A 22281-nucleotide genomic window follows, 5' to 3' on the forward strand; every position below is an offset into this window, starting at 1 on the left:
GAGTGGTAAAGGAAGAATCCATTATTCATACCTGGCTCGCTATTTTCCACGGTAGGCCATTTGTCACTGTAAGCACTTTTGCTTGTCAGGTTAGAATGTTGAGAAACTTTACGTCATACACACACACACTACCTACTGTCTTATTTACCAGGAGAAATCTTTTCAGTTCTGGGTGCCTGCCTGTTTATTGGTGTCTCTCTAATATAACAGGCTGTGCGTTAGTGTATATATAGTATAACAGGCTGTGTGTTATTGTTGGAAACTGGCATTAAAGACAATATATTGGGTGTTATATAAAGTCCACACAGTAGCTTTACAATAGCTAATATGATAGCATGTAGCTTATTTCAGGTTTTATAATGGTACTATTTAATATCAGCATCAGACAACACTAACTTGAAATGAAATTGCAATTTGTATTTGTATTTATTATGGATTATCATTAGCAATGACTTAGACACATTTGAAGAAGAGTATATTAGCAGTCTGTATTCATCCTATTCCTTAAAGTTACAATGCAAAGCCTTCTGCAAATAATACAGATTATAATTAGGAAATTCTAAATAACAATTATGCTTGGTGTAAGCTACTGTTCTGATTAAACTCTGCTCGAGTGTCATAATAACAATAAAAAAACATCCAAACGATCCTGCTGTTCGGTTTGACTCCCAGAATGATGTTTATCAACAAAACAAAAAATCAAAGTTTACTGGTCGCATACATCGATTTGCAGATGTTACTGGAAGGTGCAGCGAAATTATTGTGTTATCTAGCTCTAACAATGCAGCAATATCTAACAATACAAAACAATACATAATACAGGAAGTAAAAAAAAAAGGAAATGAAATAATATCAGAACAAAGACAGTCCTTAGTTGGGAGTCATCACGCGGTAATTGCCAACATATTTATGAAAATATTATTTAAAGTTTTTCATTTAAAAAAAACAACATTATTTTAAATTCATTTTTGCGTTACTGAAGTTGCTAACCAAGTGGACGTTCTTCATTTTCACATGTTTTGACCCAGTCGGGTTAATTCTATTCATTCGACGTTGCTATGCTAAATAAATCATTGGCATGTATAGTACGTAGCTAGTTAGCAGAGATCCAATGATGATGAGACAATAATAACTATTTAATAAAAATCATAGGCTTCACTGTGCTTGTTAATGAATTAATGGAATTTACAGTTTTCACTGTGAATTATTAGTTTCACATTCATTCTTGGGCTAGCTAGCCTACTGGTACGGAAGAGATCACATTTGGAAAAATGGCGCATTATTGCTTAGGTTATAGATGTTTATAAAACCACCCGACTGTTGCAAACCAAATAGTAGCATTGGCAATTAACATGTATTTACTTTATTCCCAAGGGAGATGAAGTTTATGAATTTCCTGCCTCGGCTGTGGGGCAGTGGAATTACGAAATTGTGCCTTTTTCACCACGCTGTCTGTGTGAAAGTACCATTTCTGGTCCTCAGTGATGTGTACGACAAGGAACTTGAAGCTTTTGTTGATCGTTGTCCACGATTTTATTGACATTGAGTGAGAGGTTATTTTCCTGTCTTGTCGTTGTTGGTAGTCAGGCCTACCACTGTTGTGTCATCATCAAACTTGAGTGGAAGATGTGCGTGGGGACACAGTCATGGGTGAACAGGGAATACAGAAGGGGGCTGAGCATGCCCCATGTTGAGGATCAGTGTGGCGGACCTGTTGTTGCCTACCTTCACCACTTGGGGTTGACCCGTCAAGAAGTCCCGGACTTAGGGTTTAGATTCTTGGGCCCTGAGCTTATTGATGAGCTTGGAGAGCACTATGGTGTTGAAGGCTGGGCTGTAGTCGATCAACAGCATTCTTATAATGGTAATTGCATCGTCTGTGGATCTGTTGGGGCGGAATGCAAATTGTAGTGGGTCTAGGGTGTCAGGTAAGGCGGAGGTGATATGATCCTTAACTAGCCTCTTAAAGCACTTCATGATGACAGGAGTGAGTGCTGTGGGGCGATACTAATTTAGTTCAGTTACCTTCCCTTTCTTGCATACTGGAACAATGGTGAACATCTTGAAGCAAGTGGAGACAACAGACTGGGATAGGGAGAGATTGAATACGTACTTAAACACTCCAGCCAGCTGGTCTGCACATGCTCTGAGGATGTGGCTTGGGATGCCGTCTTGGGGCCTGCAGCCTTGCGAGAAAAAAAAATCCTCAGATTGGTTTCCAGTTTGACCAAAGTCCAGTTTAGTTCCTTGAGAGCTGTCGCTGCGTACGGCTTGGGGGGGAATATACACGAAAGGGACGATGACCGATGAAAATGATCTCGGGAGGTAATGCGGTTGACATTTGATGGTGATGTATTCCAGATCGGGAGAACAAAAGGACCAGGAAGACCCACAGGAACCAATCTATTTCCAGTGTACAGTATGGCTCATTTAGCTCTCTGAGAGAAACCCAAAACCTTCAGAACAGATAGTTTGTTTCTGTGTCATCAGAAGGCAGGTTGTGTGTGTGTGTGTGTGTGTGTGTGTGTGTGTGTGTGTGTGTGTGTGTGTGTGTGTGTGTGTGTGTGTGTGTGTGTGTGTGTGTGCGTGCATGCGTTTCATCAGAAGGCAGGTGTGTGTGTGTGTGTGTGTGTGTGTGTGTGTGTGTGTGTGTGTGTGTGTGTGTGTGTGTGTGTGTGTGTGTTTCATCAGAAGGCAGGGGGCCAGCCATGCACAACAGTGATTCAAATTAGCGATGAATCCAAACCCCTTAACTTATTATTGTATTAGATAAGCAGCCCGGGCTTGTAAGATCAAGTTGAGATAATGACAGTATTTCTTTCCCTCAAAGTCTCTAGATGTTACATCAACACCATAGCGGTAGAAATGAATGTGCCTTAGGCAATATTTTTAAACCTGTCTTGGTTTATTCATCTGTGCTATGTGTTATTCCATCACATATTCCAGCCAGGTCTCACCAGATCGACTTCAGTATTCAACGTTTGTTCAGGTCCACAGGACTTTGGGAGATACTTTCAATACCGTCCACTAGGGGCTATGTGAGTGCCTATTACCATCCAGTAGGCTGTCGGTTTGCTAGAGCGTTGTGAATGGGGGTAGGGGAAAGAGCAGAAACAGCGCGCTCAGGCTCTAAGAATCACAGGTGCAATCCCAGTGTTAGGCTATCGTTTTAATTTGATCTGTTCAACTCTATCCCAAACCTTGACCCTTACCTTAACCCTTACCTTAACCCTTACCTTAACCTTTATCTTAACCCTTACCTTAACCCTTACCTTAACCTTTACCTTAACCCTTACCTTAACCCTTACCTTAACCTTTATCTTAACCCTTACCTTAACCCTTACCTTAACCTTTAGCTTAACCCTTACCTTAACCTTTACCTTAACCTCTACCTTAACCTTTACCTTAACCTTTACCTTAACCCTTCACTTAACCCTTACCTTAACCCTTACCTTAACCTCTACCTTAACCTTTACCTTAACCTTTATCTTAACCCTTACCTTAACCCCTACCTTAACCCTTACCTTAACCCTTACCTTAACCTTTAGCTTAACCTTTACCTTAACCCTTACCTTAACCTTTACCTTAACCCTTACCTTAACCCTTACCTTAACCCTTCACTTAACCCTTACCTTAACCTTTATCTTAACCCTTACCTTAACCCTTACCTTAACCTTTATCTTAACCCTTACCTTAACCCTTACCTTAACCCTTACCTTAACCTTTATCTTAACCCTTAGCTTAACCCTTACCTTAACCCTTACCTTAACCCTTACCTTAACCATTCAGAATTAATGCCTAAAATGAATCATAATTTTTTTCTGTTTTAACTCTGTCCCAAACCTTAACCAATACCTTATCTAGTTGGAAATAATACCTATGTTTAACAGTCTACATTTGATGTTTATCCCTCCCCGGACAAACGTTGAACACTGAAGTGAGACTGTGAGATCTTGTTGCAAATTCAGAGCAACAAAGGCATTTTCAATAAGCAATACATTTCCCTTTAAGCAAATGCACAATCCTTACCTCACAGTAAACATTCTTATCCAGAGTGACTTACAGGAGTCATTATGGTTAAGTTGCCTTGTTCAAGGACACAGCTTGGGGATTTGAACCAGTAACCCTTTCACTTACTGGCCCAATACTCTTAACTGCTAGGCTACCTGCCATCTTCACACTACACTGTTAGAACCTTTTTGGAACCCTTTTTTTTCTTTGTGAAGGGATAGGGTTCTAACCAAGAACAATTTTGATCTGAATAACTATTTTTGGAAGAAATGGTTCTTTGATGATTCTTTGGAAGGCAAGAATGGTTCTACATAGAGCCATATATCATATTTCCCAGCATGCTCTATTGCAGGATGATTTCCAGAATTCTTTATTTTAAAATCTGTATTTTTTTGCATGAACATTGATTGTTTGTACTACACAAAGATAAATAACGTAAATGTTTCTAAACGAATCCAATATGTTAGTAGTTGGAGTTATTGCTTACGTTACCAGGATGGATGTCCAGTTTATATGATTGAGGTAGTCTCAGAATTCAATCTTCCCTACCATGGCAGTCATTCTGAATGCAGGTTGCGAGTGCAAAAAGAAGAAAAAAATTGACACTTGTCAAATATCCCCACTCTGGCTGGATTCTGATAGGAATTACACATCACTTTACAATCCAGCATAATGTGACTTGCAGGCCTGATGTAGCCTGTAAACCAGGAGTTTCCTAACACCCCTGTGTCAGGATATAACTAGGTCCTCAAAGATAGGCCTTATGATATATTGTATGTCATTATTGTTATAATTCTAAAGGCTAATGAGGCTGGTCTAACCATTCATAGTTCTCGGGTTCCTCTACGGGGACATAAACCAAAGAACCCTGTATGGTTTTACTAAGCATTTTTTTCTTCTAACAGTGTACCTGAACCTCTCCACCTGTTTTGTTAGGAGAAAAACAGACCACTCCATGAAAGAATGTGAGATCAATAAGATGAGATCCCTTTGTGTGTGTGTGTGTGTGTGTGTGTGTGTACGTGCGTGTGTGTGTGCGCGCGTGCATGTGTGCGTGCGTCTTCATGATCCTTGGTTTTGTACCTTGCCAATGTCAACCTTTCTCTCTCCCTGGTCGTGGTCAGTAGACAGCCCCAGGTAGCTGGGCAGACACCTGTGTTGTGAGATTACCAACTAATATGGCCTAAAGCACTGACTCTGGAGATAGATAGGAGTCCTTTGTAAAAAAATTACAAGACAAAGGATCAATGACATGACTTTGCACGTTTTCTCTCCACAAAGAGATACTTTAGTGACCTGTCCTGATTCCCAGGGGCCTATGGGGGGGGGGGGGGGGGGGCAGAGAAAGAGGTGGGGATGTGGGGAGGTGGAGATAGAGAGGTGCCTACTGTGACAGTAATGGGGTTTTCCCCTAACTTTCCTAAAGCCCCTAGGCCCTAAGGGACTACTATTAAGGTAGGGTGGGTCTTGCAGCCGCCTGGCTTTAGATGCCTCGTCTGAAATTCTTTGACAGGGAGGTGCACTCCCTTAGGGACTTGGCTGTGGAATTACATCAAAGTTCACAGCCTGCATGGTGCCTCCTGCACTGCACATCACCTCTGCCTGCCTCAGTCTCTATCTAGCGCTACAAGTCTTGTTCCTGGTAAGTCTCCACTGTGCTAAGGGACTGAAAGGTAATTCACACTTGCAGATTGGGTTATTGAAGCGGCATATGATTAAACATGAAGGTGAGACTGATTATTAACATGAAGGTGAGACTGATTAAACATGAAGATGAGACAGATTAAACATGAAGGTGAGACAGATTAAACATGAAGGTGAGACGGATTAAACATGAAGGTGAGACAGATTAAACATGAAGGTGAGACTGATTAAACATGAAGGTGAGACGGATTAAACATGAAGGTGAGACGGATTAAACATGAAGGTGAGATGGATTAAACATGAAGGTGAGACGGATTAAACATGAAGGTGAGACGGATTAAAAATGAAGGTGAGACGGATTAAACATGAAGGTGAGACGGATTAAACATGAAGGTGAGACAGATTAACCATGAAGGTGAGACTGATTATTAACATGAAGGTGAGACTGATTATTAACATGAAGGTGAGACGGATTAAACATGAAGGTGAGACGGATTAAACATGAAGGTGAGACTGATTAAACATGAAGGTGAGACGGATTAAACATGAAGGTGAGACTGATTAAACATGAAGGTGAGACAGATTAAACATGAAGGTGAGACAGATTAAACATGAAGGTGAGACGGATTAAACATGAAGGTGAGACAGATTAAACATGAAGGTGAGACTGATTAAACATGAAGGTGAGACTGATTAAACATGAAGGTGAGACGGATTAAACATGAAGGTGAGACTGATTATTAACATGAAGGTGAGATGGATTATTAACATGAAGGTGAGACGGATTAAACATGAAGGTGAGACGGATTAAACATGAAGGTGAGACGGATTAAACATGAAGGTGAGATGGATTAAAAATGAAGGTGAGACTGATTAAACATGAAGGTGAGACTGATTATTAACATGAAGGTGAGACGGATTAAACATGAAGATGAGACTGATTAAACATGAAGGTGAGACGGATTAAACATGAAGGTGAGACTGATTATTAACATGAAGGTGAGACGGATTAAACATGAAGGTGAGACGGATTAAACATGAAGGTGAGACAGATTAACCATGAAGGTGAGACGGATTAAACATGAAGGTGAGACTGACTTTGTAACCTTTGTAATAATTTGGAAAATACCGTAGCTGTTAGTACAAGCCAGGTATCCCTTTTGAAAAGCGAGTATTTTGACCTCAATGGGACGACCTGGTGAAATAAAGATTTAATAACAAACAGAGCCCTTTGACTGGGAATTGCCACGATGACGCACTTAACACCATTCACTGAGTCCTTCACAAGTAGAGCCCGTAACTCTGCCAATCAATCAATCAAACGTACTTATGAAGCCCTTTTGTACATCAGCCGATGTCACAAAGTGCTGTACAGAAAACCCATCCATAAAACCCCAAACAGCAAGCAATGAAAATGTAGAAGCACTCTAGAACTCTAGAACGCGTTACAAATCTCACAGTTAAATGCTGTGTAATGTCATTTTACACCATGAGAATCACACTTAGATAGGCAGAGTATCTTCATGTAAAGTTGATCTGTAGAGAATGGAAGATTAGGGTAATTATTGAAAGGTAATCCCGGCGTTAATACCTGTGGTAATCTAAGAAAGCTCAGCACCTCTGCGGAGAGGTGTGGATACAAGTTCACAGTAATTATCACCGTGGAACTAAAAGCTGTGATCTAGCTGAAATGTGTCAGGAAAGGGAAAGTAAGACCATAGACATATAATACGTAGAAAGTGTTTGGAACCTCTAACCCTGGATTCTATTCCAATATAATACATAGAAAGGGTTTGGAACCTCTAATCCTGGATTCTATTCCAATATAATACATAGAAAGGGTTTGGAACCTCTAATCCTGGATTCTATTCCAATATAATACGTAGAAAGTGTTTGGAACCTCTAATCCTGGATTCTATTCCAATATAATACGTAGAAAGGGCGTGGAACCTCTAATCCTGTATTCTATTCCAATATAATACATAGAAAGGGTTTGGAACCTCTAAGCCTGGATTCTATTCCAATAGAATACGTAGAAAGGGTTTGGAACCTCTAATCCTGGATTCTATTCCAATATAATACATAGAAAGGGCTTGGAACCTCTAACCCTGGATTCTATTTCAATGAGCAAGACAAGCTATAGTGTTGTCATCATGACAAACATGCCATGTGCATATTTCTTAAGCAATCTATGTAAAATACACCTGCAAGGAGGACACATTTTCAACAAAGATTTAATTTGTATATTAAATTCATATTTAGATTGTCTATAACCAAGCTTGATCAGATACAGAATAAGGTTGATGAGAATGAAACATTTACTCAGGTTGCCCTATTGAATTGCCCTTGAGGAATCAATATGAATCAGTCTATAATGTGAATTTTACAGTATACCCGTCCTTGACCGCTAAGGCAAGCCTGCATGCCGACTGGATAACATGAGAAATAAGGCTTCCACATCACAACCTCGACAGGACTGAGAGATCAGAGCTAATATGCAGTATACAGTATATGGTTGTGGGTCATGTCAGTTGCAGTTAAACTGACAAACACCAAGTTGGTGGAAATGCTGTGATCATATCACTCAGGTGGTATTTAAAAGATGATGTGTAGAAGCAGCAAAATAAAACAGTACATTTCCTTTTTCTCTATCTTCCTCAAACAGACAGCGCTGAAGTCCTTTTCCATGCATATTGATGATCCACGAACAAAAAAAGGTTGATATTCAACATTTACAGTATACTTCCTTTGAACCCGCAAGAATAATATGGCATGTCAACAGGAAGTGACGATGAGAGGGCTTCTACATCAGAGTCCTTTAAATATCTCCCATAACCTGCTGCCACTGTCATCCGTCAGCTCCATGCATATTGATGAGCCATTAGCCACTGTGACCACCATAGACCATGTGACCATGCGGGTCGACTGCCTACACGTGGAATACAACGTCTGGGCATGGATTGCTTCCCTTATAAGCATCGCCGGTTCTCTCTCATTCTGCTCTCTCTATCTTCTTTCCCTTTCTCTTTCCCCCTCTCTCCTCTCCATCTATCTCAGCCATCTCTCTCTGCTCTCCACCCCCCCCTCCCTCTGTCTCTTTGCGATCCCTCTCTTCCTGCTCCCGCTCTCTCTCCCTGATTCCCCGGCTCTCTGCCTGCTCCCCCCTTCTCCCTGCTCATGCTGCCAGTCCATTTCTCTCGTCTCTTATCCCCTCCAACCTCTCTCTCTCCAACCCCCCTCTCTCTCTCTCTCCTCTCTCTGCTCCCAGTTCCCCTCCTCCTTTCAGTGTTTTGTGTCCAATTTTTATGAGGTTGAGATGCAATATTAATAAGGGAGGCAGCATATTTACTGAGATGTCCTGGGGAGGCTATTTAACTTACTGGGTCAATGGTGCTTCGAAGCAGAAAACACACACCTTCACTCAGATTTTGACCATGTAAATATCTCTCTGATACAATATAATTTGCATCCAGGAACACCCTTTAAGCAATGTCTGAGGTGATAATGTGGCTATAATATGCTACTGCAAGACAAATGACCATATGAGGTTTATGTTCATTAATACAGTACCTATAGCTATTGGTACTGTATGTACCTGGGTTTGGCTTTGAGTATACAATGGTGTTGTCCATCAAAATTGCCAATTCATAACTTGACATGCTAAGAAAAGCTTCCATCCAGGAAGTCCTCATTATATTATCTCTTCCAATACAGCGTTTAATAACCATATTTTCCCATAATGAGAATTACAGAATCATCACAGAATCATCACTTTATGTGTGACAATACATTCTCTTGAGGCATAACAGATTTCAAGAAGTAAAACGGAATTGTTTGTGCGTCCCAAACGCCACCATACACCCTATATAGTGCACTGCTTTTGACCAGAGCCCTATGGGTCCCAGTTCCCTATGGGCCGTATAAACCCTATGGGTTCTGGTCCAAAGTAAAGGACCACATAGAGAATAGGGTGCCATTTGGGACCAAGTCATTGTTGTCCCTTGGCTTTCACTAATACCTGCAACTTAAAAAGACCAAAAAAACAAGATAATAGGATTTGAAGCCTGGCAAACTGTAATGTTCTCTGGAGAGTTTCCCTGGTCACTTGTTATTAGATACTCTCAGATGGATTGCCTCTGACGTTCACAGTGTCATACAAAGACCTGCATACTTTACATTTTGCTTTCGTTCTGGTTATCTCAATATTTGCCATTATACATTCTGTACATAACTCTCTCCGAGACAGTGCCTTTAATGTGAATTAACATTGAGCATAACCTCAGAAATGTTCCAGCCTACACCTGAGATAATATACAGACAATTGTCCCTGATGGTATATGACAGATATGGTGGCCTTTGTTAAAACTAAACAGGAAGTGCTCTACCTTCTGTATACATGACATTATAATGTGATCTAGCTCACGTTGTGATTGAGTACATTATTATAATATAGCAGAAACAGTAGCCTATGTTAAACTACAGGCGGGCAATCCCCTGTACTGTAGAGTATGCATTACATTATCAGGCAATCTAGTTCAGAGAAAATGACAAATTATTCAAGACAGGGCCTGAATAATGCTGCGGTTTAATAGGAGCTGAAGCCCCAGGGGCCCAAGCCCGTAGGGGGCCCAAGCCCGTAGGGGGCCCAAGCCGGTAGGGGGCCCAAGCCCGTAGGGGGCCCAAGCCCGTAGGGGGACCAAGCCCGTAGGGGACCAAGCCCGTAGGGGGCCCAAGACCGTAGGGGACCCAAGCTGGTAGGGGGCCCAAGGCCGTAGGGGGCCCAAGCCCGTAGGGGGCCCAAGACCGTAGGGGGCCCAAGCCCGTAGGGGGCCCAAGCCGGTAGGGGGCCCAAGGCCGTAGGGGGACCAAGCCCGTAGGGGGCCCAAGCTGGTAGGGGGCCCAAGGCCGTAGGGGGACCAAGCCCGTAGGGGGACCCAAGCCCGTAGGGGGCCCAAGCCCGTAGGGGGCCCAAGCCCGTAGGGGGCCCAAGACCATAGATATAAAAACATTTTTACTGCAACCACCAATCACAGGAGCTTGCTCTCAATGAGTGTAGATAGCCTGCTGCCGATCTGCTAATCATCAGATGTGGGGAGGAGAGGAGGTAGGTGGCCCACATGGGTAACTGGGGGGCCGTGTCTTGGTTGGGTAACTGATTCACGGCCGACCTTAGCTTTTTGGGGGCCCTAAATCACTTCAGTCGACAGGTATTTTTACATATCAGTTAACCACATTACATGTTATGGCAATCTGTCGGTCGATGACACAGTCGATGACGTTGCACGCAACCATTGGTTGAGCAGGGGAGTACGACCTCATTCAAATTATTTGATTGTCTTGTCCTCACATGAGCCAATCAATTTCCACACTGACTGCACAGTAACAACACAGACTAGCTAGTGAGAAATAAATTACATCACCAAAACAAATAACCAGCAGATCACACTCCTAAAATAAGTATTTTTTACTTCTTATATCAAAATATGTCTTGTCTCAACAATATAGGCTGTCAGCTGTATGGTGAATAAGAAATGTTAGTCGAACAGAATTACAGTGAATAAGAAATGTGATTGAGTCAGAATTAAAGTGAATAAGAAATGTGATTGAGTCAGAATTAAGGTGAATAAGAAATGTGATTGAGTCAGAATTAAAGTGAATAAGAAATGTGATTGGATCAGAGTTATGGAGAATAAGAAATGTGATTGAATCAGAGTTATGGTGAATAAGAAATGTGATTGGATCATAATTATGGTGAAAAATAACTGTTATTGGGTCAGAATTATGGCTGCTAGTGGTCAAGAAATCCTACTTAGGCCTACTCCTTTGTTATATTTGTTATATGCCATCTGGGTGTGGCAGGTAGCCTACCGGTTAAGAGAATGGAGCATTGAAAGGTCACAGGTTCAAATCCCCGAGCTGACTAGGTGAACAATCTGTCAATGTTCCCTTGAGCAAGGCACTTAACCCTAATTGCTCCTGTAAGTTGCTCTGTATAAGAGCGTCTGTATTTACATTAAACCTTTTTGCTCGTATATATCTATGTACTGTACAACAAACATTATATATTTAAAAAAAAACATCTACAGGATTGGTGGGTCCCCTGCGGGACAATTCACAGGACATAGACATATCTGATGTTGGCAGAAAGCTTAAATTCTTGTTAATCTAACTGCACTGTCCAATTTACAGTAGCTATTACAGTGAAAGAATAGCATGCTATTGTTTTGAGGAGAGTGCACACGTTTGAACATGAAAAGTTATTAATTAACAAATTAGGCACATTTGGGCAGTCTTGATACAACATTTTGAACAGAAATGCAATTGTTCATTGGATCAGATTAAAACTTTGCACATACATCGCTGCCATCTAGTGCCCAATATTTAAATTGCACCTGGGCTGGAATAATACATTATGGACTTTCTCTTGCATTTCAAAGATGATGGTACAAAACAAATAAAATAAATTGTAGTTTTTTTCTTTGTATTATCTTTTACCAGATCTAATGCATTATATTCTCGTACATTCCTTTCACATTTCCATAAACTTAAGTGTTTCCTTTCAAATGGTACCAAGAAAATGCATATCCTTGCTTCAGGGCCTGAACTACAGGCAGTTAGATTTGGGTACGTCATTTTAGGAGAAAATTGGAAAAAAAGGGGCTGATCCTTAAGATGTTTTTAAAGAATTTGTTACATAGTCATTTAGCAGATAATTTGGGTTCTTAATAGTGCCAACTGTTGTCAAAAGGGGTTTGGTAAATACATTTGATTGATTCAATGGTTGACTGATCGATTGGATTATTTATTATTAATAATCAAATGTAAATTGAATGGAATCTTTTGTTTCCATTCTATTCTATTGTATTCTATTATATTCTATTCTATTCAATCCTATTCTAGGCTAATCATGTTCATGTGTGTGTGTCACTGTGGTAACGGTCTGAAATACTATGCATATTTCTGAATGATTATTTTCCACTAGGCTGCTGCTTAATGTCAGACTAGTTTTGAGAACGGTGGAAATAAGGTGGAGAGCCAATTTGGGGCGGAGTGATTCCAGGCGCTCCCTCCCTCCCTCTCTCCCACTCAGGCCAGTGGAGTGGAGGAGAATTCATTCCTAAAGGGCTGGCTCCTCGGACACAGCTCAAAGACGTAGCTACGAGACATTTGTGTGCGTCTCGGGGAAAGAGAGAAAGAGAGAGAGAGAGAGAGAGAGAGAGAGAGAGAGAGAGAGAGAGAGAGAAAGAGAAAGAGAAAGAGAGGGAGAGAGCTTGCTAAATGAGTGTAGACCTCTCTAGCTGATCCGGGAGGTTGTTCTGCCACTTAGCCCGTCATGTGATTGCCCTGGGTATGTTATCCTTCGGTTTTTCCTTTCTTTTTTTTGTTTTGTTGTTGGTTAACTTGATTTTCAGAAGCAGCCAACCTACAACCGCAGAGAAGCCCAAGTAGGCTAAGACTTGTAAATCATTTTGTTTTATTAGGGTAGGCTAGGGCTTCTGCGTCCCAAAAGGGTGGTGGACCCGAACACAAGCTTCCTGTGGAGACTCACTACCATCTAGCAAAGACAACAGACTATACTTGTTGGAGACGTCCAGAGAAGGAGAGCCTATCCCTTTACCGCTGGTTCTTCTTTTTTCAGTCCTTCTACAAAAGAAGAGGGATTTCAAGGAATATAATATATGCACCGATTTAAAAAAGGTCAGTTCCTGATATAAGGGTTTCATATTTCAAACAAAACAAAACCAATCTGTGCTCCTGTCATGTATGTGGGGTGATGTTTCTTGGATCTACTGATCTAGTCTGCCGGCTGTGTCAGGGAAAGTGTTTGGAGAATAAGGCATAACGCTGAAGGAGAAGGGACAGCGATATTTCTTAGTCTCCCTTCTGTGGATACAAATATGAGAGGACGGGCAAGTCAACATACAATTTTGACTTTTTGAGATGCACATTTTAGCTAAGCAAACTATGTGAATTCTGTGAATGCCATCGGGTAAGTGTATATATATATATATATATATATATATATATACGGATATCTAATTCGTGCATGTCTTTTAGCTAGAGAACGGTAAAACTTGGCCAAGCCATAGCCAGATATGTGTCTGTAGCTATCTGGTGTTGTGTGAGCTGGGTCGTCCACGGTAGCTGGCTGTTTAACGCCTCCTGTTCTGCCTGTTTCTTCTGTTTCGGACCTCACCGTTTCGCCCACGGTATCGCTCACGGTTTCGCCCTTCGCAGCTGCTGCTGTTAGTCACGTCGCTGCTGGCGGGTTCATGGCTTTCCAAACCGGGCTAAAAACAGGTGCATATGTGCAAGGACATATGTGGTGACTCTGTTGGAGATTGTTGGAGATGGTATGCGTTAACGTGTACTGTTGGTTTACTATTTATTTAAGCCGATTATCGTCGGTTTCTATGGTGTTACTACAGTTATATTGCTATCCCGCTTAATTACTAGGACTGTACAGTGAGATTTGCAAGGTGAAGTTATGTCTAGCGATATAACTTTTTGTTATTTCAGCATTTATTTATTGCGTTTCTACTTTTCATGGCCTGCCTTGGAAATGTTGTTTACACATAGCCTACTACTATACAGCTAATAGTTTATTACATCTCATTACAGTAACCATTCATTATATCATGCTACGTTAGATTAGCTGAGTACACTCATGAATACTTTTTCCCCCATTTTCTTAACCTGGTTCCTATGAATAAATCCTACTAGTTGATTTTATTCTAGCCAGTGTTATTGCACTATAGCCACCGATTTGCTGAAAACATTTTACAAGGTGGCTAGATCCAGGTCCACATTATGGCAGGCTAGTGAAGCCAGTAGCTATTTATTTCATGTAGGTTACAGCTATTTGTTTTCGGTGCATTTGCACACATGTGCTTTTTTTCTTGCGTTGTAAGAGAACAGTTGGGGGGGTCCAATTTGGTTAGGTTGAATACAAAAACTAAAAATGAGTCAGGATGCGTTAGATTCTGTGCATCACCGACCGCACTGTAACATTTTACTGCAATCTTCAATGTAACGCAGTTATCTCTTACCACTACTGTTTAATTCACATCAAAACCCCACACGGTTTGGTTCAATAATAAAAGTGTGTTTTAATATTTGACTCACGTCCCTCTTCTCCATGGAGACGTTTGAAACCTTCCAGCTGGGGGGGAATCTCTAATCTCTGTATGGCTTTCTCTCCATGTGAGGACAGACAACCATATGTCAGGGAAACATTTAGGAACAGGACGACCACACTTTCATTCTTTAGAAACACATTTTGGTTTCAATATGTTTGTGTGGTCCTTTAAAAAAAAAAAATGTTTTCTTGATAACATCACACTTGTTTTCTTGTTAATCTTTCGAGGTATTTGTGTGTGAGTCTGTGGTATTTTTTACGTGACCTATCCGAGTGTTTTCCCCTGAGGTGCACTATAAACACTTAGGAATATAAATCCATTTGTGTTTTTTTTCTTCATGTGTTAACACCCAATAGACCATTGTATGTTTGTTTATTGTTCTGATTCACTGGGAGGTGTTATTCATAGCCCATTTAGTCATAGATACTTGAAACCTTGGCGGTTTGCCTGTTAGGAGTGGCACTGCATTCTGAAGCTTAAGCTGTTTCTAATGAAGCATTATAAACTGGGTGGTTCAAGCTCTGAATGCTGATTTGACCGACAGCTGTGGTATATCAGACCGTATACCATGGGTATGACAAAACATTTTACTTTTTACTTCTCTAATTACTTTAGTAACCAGTTTATAATAGCAATAAGGCACCACAGGGGTTTAAAATAAGGCCCGAGAGAGTGTGGTGTATGGCCAAGGGGCTGTCCTTACCCACAATGCAATGTGGAGTGCCTGGATACAGCCCTTAGCCGTGGTATATTGGCCATATACCACAAACCCCCAAAGGTGCCTTATTGCTATTATAAACTGGTTACCAACGTTATTAGAGCAGTAAAAAAATAAAAAAGATAAAAGTGTTTTGTCATACCAATGGTATACGGTCTGATATACCATGTCTACGGCTGTCAGCCAATCAGCATTCAAGGCTTGGGCTTGGAAAAACCCAGTTTTATAATAATGGACAACAGCAGTGACATATTGAGCCGCTTTTGGCCGAATTCCCCAACAGTCGGATGTTCCCGGGTTTCCAGGGGAAATGGAGAGAGCATGTGACTTCACTTCCTCTTTCGGACGTTAATTAACAACGTGACGCCATAGATGATCCGTTATATTAACCAGATGCTGTAGCGGCCGATTATAACAATTCAAGTAAATATCTTCAAAAAAACGGAAGGCAACTGGGAAGAGGTAAGATCAGGTGGGACCATTCTAGCCAATGAGAGGGCAGATACGTGTGTGTGTGTGTGAACAATGGGTACAACGGCTTCCATTAGTTACTCCAGTCACAAAGTCAAAATTGGTTATGTATTGTAAAAATTAATGAAAACAAAACATTTTACTTCTTGTTCTTAATGGTTAGGGTTAGGCATAAGGTTAGCAGTGTGGTTAAGGTTAGAGTTAGGTTTAAAATTACCATTTTTAAGAAGATAAATAGTAGAAATAGGCGGGGTTTCTGAGTTTGTGACTGTGGTAACAAGTGACAACCAGGCACAACTCTGATATAAAGTGTTATTATTTTCTCCAAGTTTCCAGGATGTAACATGTCCTACTTATACACCGTAACATCCTAATCATTACCAATATTCTATTAGCTCAAATAAGTCACACGTAGCAAATAAGCCATATCTTTTTTTTTTTTTTTGGTTAACCAAATTCGACACTCTCATTGACCTCCATACAAAAAACTCCTTATTTGGTGAGTGAAAAAAAATAAATGGCGACACTTCCATCTTAACTCCTCCTCCACATTTACTGGATTGGTTAAACAATGCAGAAGAGAAACTCCCCCCCCACAGTTTTATTTCTTCTTCTCCTTATCGTCAAGACCAGTATGTAGGTGATATATTTTCAGGTGTTTCTTTTATATTTGCTACGCTAGGTTACATATTGAGAGACAAGAGGTTTATACAATTATGTCCTCTTGTCCTATTTTCAAATGGGTTGTTTTAAAAATAATAATGTTTTGTGGCTCTCCACTTTCGGTGTTTTTGTTTTTTTTACATCTTGAAACAAGATAATATATTTAGTTTGATTTGGTTTGGTCATTCATTTCTATGCCTTTGCTATTTGATGAGACAACATTGATGTAGTACCTCAGAGAGCTGCTCTGTAATTAAATAATCAATGGAAAGTGCTTTTAGTAGTGACTTGGAATGCATTCTGAACACTGAAAACAATGCACAAGTCCACAAACGGCACCCTCTTCCCTTTACAACACATAGGGGGCTCTGGTCAAATGTAGTGCTTTATGTAGTAGGGAATAGACTGCCGTTCGGACCACAATAAATGTCTCACTTGCACACAGATTAGTAGTATCTCCTCTCCATGACCCTAATGCATCATGTAGTAGTATAGTAGTATCTCCTCTCCATGACCCTAATACATCATGTATTAATATAGTAGTATCTCCACTCCATGACCCTAATACATCATGTAGTAATATAGTAGTACTACCTCTCCATGACCCTAATACATCATGTAGTAATATAGTAGTACCATCTCTCCATGACCCTAATACATCATGTAGTAATATAGTAGTACTACCTCTCCATGACCCTAATACATCATGTAGTAATATAGTAGTACTACCTCTCCATGACCCTAATACATCATGTAGTAATATAGTAGTACTACCTCTCCATGACCCTAATACATCATGTAGTAATATAGTAGTACTACCTCTCCATGACCCTAATACATCATGTAGTAATATAGTAGTACTACCTCTCCATGACCCTAATACATCATGTAGTAATATAGTAGTACTACCTCTCCATGACCCTAATACATCATGTAGTAATATAGTAGTACTACCTCTCCATGACCCTAATACATCATGTAGTAATATAGTAGTACTACCTCTCCATGACCCTAATACATCATGTAGTAATATAGTAGTACTACCTCTCCATGACCCTAATACATCATGTAGTAATATAGTAGTACTACCTCTCCATGACCCTAATACATCATGTAGTAATATAGTAGTACTACCTCTCCATGACCCTAATACATCATGTAGTAATATAGTAGTACTACCTCTCCATGACCCTAATACATCATGTAGTAATATAGTAGTACTACCTCTCCATGACCCTAATACATCATGTAGTAATATAGTAGTACTACCTCTCCATGACCCTAATACATCATGTAGTAATATAGTAGTACTACCTCTCCATGGCCCTAATACATCATGTAGTAATATACTAGTACTACCTCTCCATGGCCCTAATACATCATGTAGTAATATAGTAGTACTACCTCTCCATGGCCCTAATACATCATGTAGTAATATAGTAGTACCATCTCTCCATGACCCTAATACATCATGTAGTAATATAGTAGTACTACCTCTCCATGACCCTAATACATCATGTAGTAATATAGTAGTACTACCTCTCCATGACCCTAATACATCATGTAGTAATATAGTAGTACCATCTCTCCATGACCCTAATACATCATGTAGTAATATAGTAGTACCATCTCTCCATGACCCTAATACATCATGTAGTAATATAGTAGTACTACCTCTCCATGACCCTAATACATCATGTAGTAATATAGTAGTACTACCTCTCCATGACCCTAATACATAATGTAGTAATCATCACCTCCTTTTATTTCTCTGTGAGCGGTAGCAGCTGTCGTCTTGTTTTATCTCCCTGTGAGCGGTAGCAGCTGTCGTCTTGTTTTATCTCCCTGTGAGCGGTAGCAGCTGTCGTCTTGTTTTATCTCCCTGTGAGCGGTAGCAGCTGTCGTCTTGTTTTATCTCCCTGTGAGCGGTAGCAGCTGTCGTCTTGTTTTATCTCCCTGTGAGCGGTAGCAGCTGTCGTCTTGTTTTATCTCCCTGTGAGCGGTAGCAGCTGTCGTCTTGTTTTATCTCCCTGTGAGCGGTAGCAGCTGTCTTCTGAGGCAGCACCACTTTCTCCATGCGTCCCAAATGCCACCCTATTCCCAATATAGTGCACTACTTTTGAACAGGGCCCCCGTCTAAAGTAGTGCACCATATACGATATAGGGTGCTATTTGGATCACTGCCTCTGTCTGCTGAAGTACACACAGGGCTGTGTAATAGTCCACACTTCAGCTGCAGCAGTCGTCTGGATCCTAACCTACACGTTCCTGCTCTGTTGCCTGTAAATAACCTGTGGTGGGTTGTCTTAAAGGGTATGGGAAAAGGTTTAGGAGCGAGTCATGCATGCCCCTTTAATGATCAGTCTGCAGTGTTGCAGTGAAGCAACAAAGTTACTGGATACAGAAGGAAAAGAAGGGAGATTCAGACTTTTCAGTAGGAAAGTGAAGCAATAGCATCAAATGTAGTTCCACATGTAGTAATGTGTAAATACTGGCATCCCTCTTCTCCTAGTCTTTTCAGAACAGAAAGTTGTACAACTTTCGTAAAAGGTTGAAAGGTACCGTAGCTGTGTTCTTCCAACTAAAAGGGTTCCTTGAGGGTTATTTTGTTGGGTAAAAAAAAAAGGTTTTCTGACCCACAGGCACAAGCAAACGAACACTTTATATAATAACATAATAGTGGGTTCTTATATTTGTCAGATTTCGCAAATGTACAAGTGTGTAGTCTTCCCTGTGGCTCAGTTGGTAGAGCATGGTGTTTGCACCGCCAGCATGGTGTGAACAACGGCAGGGTTGTGGGTTCGATTCCCACGGGGGGCCAGTACAAAAAAAAAAAAATGCATGAAATGGTGTGAAATGTATGTATTCACTACTGTAAGTCGCTCTGGGTAAGAGCGTCTGCTAAATTACTAAAATGTATTCATATGTTTGTGTGAATTAGAAATGTTTTGTTTGTTTGTTGCATGTACAACCTCTCCCTGAGACGCCCTCGGAGAGTGGGGAGACTGCCAGGGTCTGCCATTGTCAATGGCAACCCTTGAGCAATTAGGGTTAGGCCTAAGTGCCTTTTCTCGAGTGCATATCGACAGATTCTCGGTTACTGGTCTAACGCTCTAACCGCTAGGCTACCTGCCACCTTGATGGTTCTAGGTAAAACAGGTTGTATTGATTTTAAAAGGAGGATTTAAACTAGACTTCTATAGGGAAAAGGCCAGTTCTGTACAGACTGTTAGGATAGGACTAGTTCTGTAGGTTAGGATGGGACTGGTTCTGTACAGACTGTTAGGATGGGACTAGTTCTGTACAGACTGTTAGGATGAGACTGGTTCTGTAGGTTATGATGGGACTAGTTCTGTACAGACAGTTAGGATGGGACTAGTTCTGTAGGTTAGGATGGGACTGGTTCTGTACAGACTGTTAGGATGGGACTAGTTCTGTACAGACTGTTAGGATGGGACTAGTTCTGTAGGTTAGGATGGGACTGGTTCTGTACAGACTGTTAGGATGGGACTGGTTCTGTACAGACGGTTAGGATGGGACTGGTTCTGTAGGTTAGGATGGGACTAGTTCTGTAGGTTAGGATGGGACTAGTTCTGTACAGACAGTTAGGATGGGACTAGTTCTGTAGGTTAGGATGGGACTGGTTCTGTACAGACTGTTAGGATGGGACTGGTTCTGTACAGACGGTTAGGATGGGACTGGTTCTGTAGGATAGGATGGGACTGGTTCTGTAGGTTAGGATGGGACTGGTTCTGTACAGACTGTTAGGATAGGACTGGTTCTGTAGGTTAGGATAGGACTGGTTCTGTAGGTTAGGATGGCTCTGGTTCTGTACAGACTGTTAGGATGGGACTGGTTCTGTACAGACGGTTAGGATGGGACTAGTTCTGTAGGTTAGGATGGGACTGGTTCTGTACAGACGGTTAGGATGGGACTAGTTCTGTAGGTTAGGATGGGACTGGTTCTGTACAGACTGTTAGGATAGGACTGGTTCTGTAGGTTAGGATGGGACTGGTTCTGTACAGACTGTTAGGATGGGACTAGTTCTGTAGGTTAGGATGGGACTGGTTCTGTACAGACTGTTAGGATGGGACTAGTTCTGCACAGACTGTTAGGATGGGACTGGTTCTGTACAGACTGTTAGGATGGGACTAGTTCTGTAGGTTAGGATGGGACTGGTTCTGTAGGTTAGGATAGGACTGGTTCTGTACAGACTGTTAGGATGGGACTGGTTCTGTACAGACTGTTAGGATGGCTCTGGTTCTGTACAGACTGTTAGGATGGGACTGGTTCTGTACAGACTGTTAGGATGGGACTAGTTCTGCACAGACTGTTAGGATGGGACTGGTTCTGTACAGACTGTTAGGATGGGACTAGTTCTGTAGGTTAGGATGGGACTGGTTCTGTAGGTTAGGATAGGACTGGTTCTGTACAGACTGTTAGGATGGGACTGGTTCTGTACAGACTGTTAGGATGGCTCTGGTTCTGTACAGACTGTTAGGATGGGACTGGTTCTGTACAGACTGTTAGGATAGGACTAGTTCTGTAGGTTAGGCTGGGACTGGTTCTGTAGGTTACGATGGGACTGGTTCTGTACAGACTGTTAGGATGGGACTAGTTCTGTACAGACTGTTAGGATGGGACTGGTTCTGTACAGACTGTTAGGATGGGACTAGTTCTGTAGGTTAGGATGGGACTGGTTCTGTACAGACGGTTAGGATGGGACTGGTTCTGTACAGACGGTTAGGATGGGACTGGTTCTGTACAGACGGTTAGGATGGGACTGGTTCTGTACAGACTGTTAGGATGGGACTGGTTCTGTAGGTTAGGATGGGACTGGTTCTGTACAGACTGTTAGGATGGGACTAGTTCTGTAGGTTAGGATGGGACTGGTTCTGTACAGACTGTTAGGATGGGACTAGTTCTGCACAGACTGTTAGGATGGGACTGGTTCTGTACAGACTGTTAGGATGGGACTAGTTCTGTAGGTTAGGATGGGACTGGTTCTGTAGGTTAGGATAGGACTGGTTCTGTACAGACTGTTAGGATGGGACTAGTTCTGTAGGTTAGACTGGGACTGGTTATGTAGGTTAGGATGGGACTGGTTCTGTACAGACTGTTAGGATGCGACTAGTTCTGTAGGTTTGGATGGGACTGGTTCTGTAGGTTTGGATGGGACTGGTTCTGTAGGTTAGGATGGGACTAGTTCTGTAGGTTTGGATGGGACTGGTTCTGTAGGTTTGGATGGGACTGGTTCTGTAGGTTAGGATGGGACTAGTTCTGTACAGACTGTTAGGATGGGACTGGTTCTGTACAGACGGTTAGGATGGGACTGGTTCTGTACAGACGGTTAGGATGGGACTGGTTCTGTAGGTTAGGATGGGACTGGTTCTGTAGGTTAGGATGGGACTGGTTCTGTACAGACTGTTAGGATGGGACTAGTTCTGTAGGTTAGGATGGGACTGGTTCTGTACAGACTGTTAGGATAGGACTAGTTCTGTAGGTTTGGATGGGACTGGTTCTGTAGGTTAGGATGGGACTGGTTCTGTAGGTTAGGATGGGACTAGTTCTGTACAGACTGTTAGGATGGGACTGGTTCTGTACAGACTGTTAGGATGAGACTAGTTCTGTACA

The 22281-nt window shown here is 41.5% G+C and overlaps 2 protein-coding genes across 5 annotated transcripts in view; both read left to right on the forward strand.

The window, feature by feature from the left end:
• Positions 1-6714: 6714 nt before the first annotated feature.
• LOC123725663 (uncharacterized) lies at positions 6715-20582 on the forward strand. The gene is made up of 3 exons (XM_045692149.1): positions 6715-6720; positions 17052-20251; positions 20541-20582. The coding sequence occupies exons 1-2, from the start codon at positions 6715-6717 to the stop codon at positions 18387-18389; spliced, it is 1344 nt and encodes a 447-aa protein (XP_045548105.1). The 3' UTR covers positions 18390-20251; positions 20541-20582.
• LOC106565061 (dystroglycan 1) overlaps positions 12760-22281 on the forward strand; it is a 106039-nt gene continuing 96517 nt past the window's right edge. For 2 of the 4 annotated variants that reach the window (XR_006758112.1, XM_014131685.2), the window contains exon 1: positions 12760-13353. The gene's annotated coding sequence lies outside the window, so the exon portion shown is untranslated. Of the gene's footprint in view, positions 13354-13492; positions 13646-22281 lie in introns of those variants that run through there. The other 2 variants (XM_014131687.2, XM_014131686.2) reach the window with 2 other exon arrangements.

This window comes from Salmo salar, chromosome ssa12 (genome assembly GCF_905237065.1).
Source record: "Salmo salar chromosome ssa12, Ssal_v3.1, whole genome shotgun sequence".
In the NCBI taxonomy this organism is placed as follows: domain Eukaryota; kingdom Metazoa; phylum Chordata; class Actinopteri; order Salmoniformes; family Salmonidae; genus Salmo; species Salmo salar.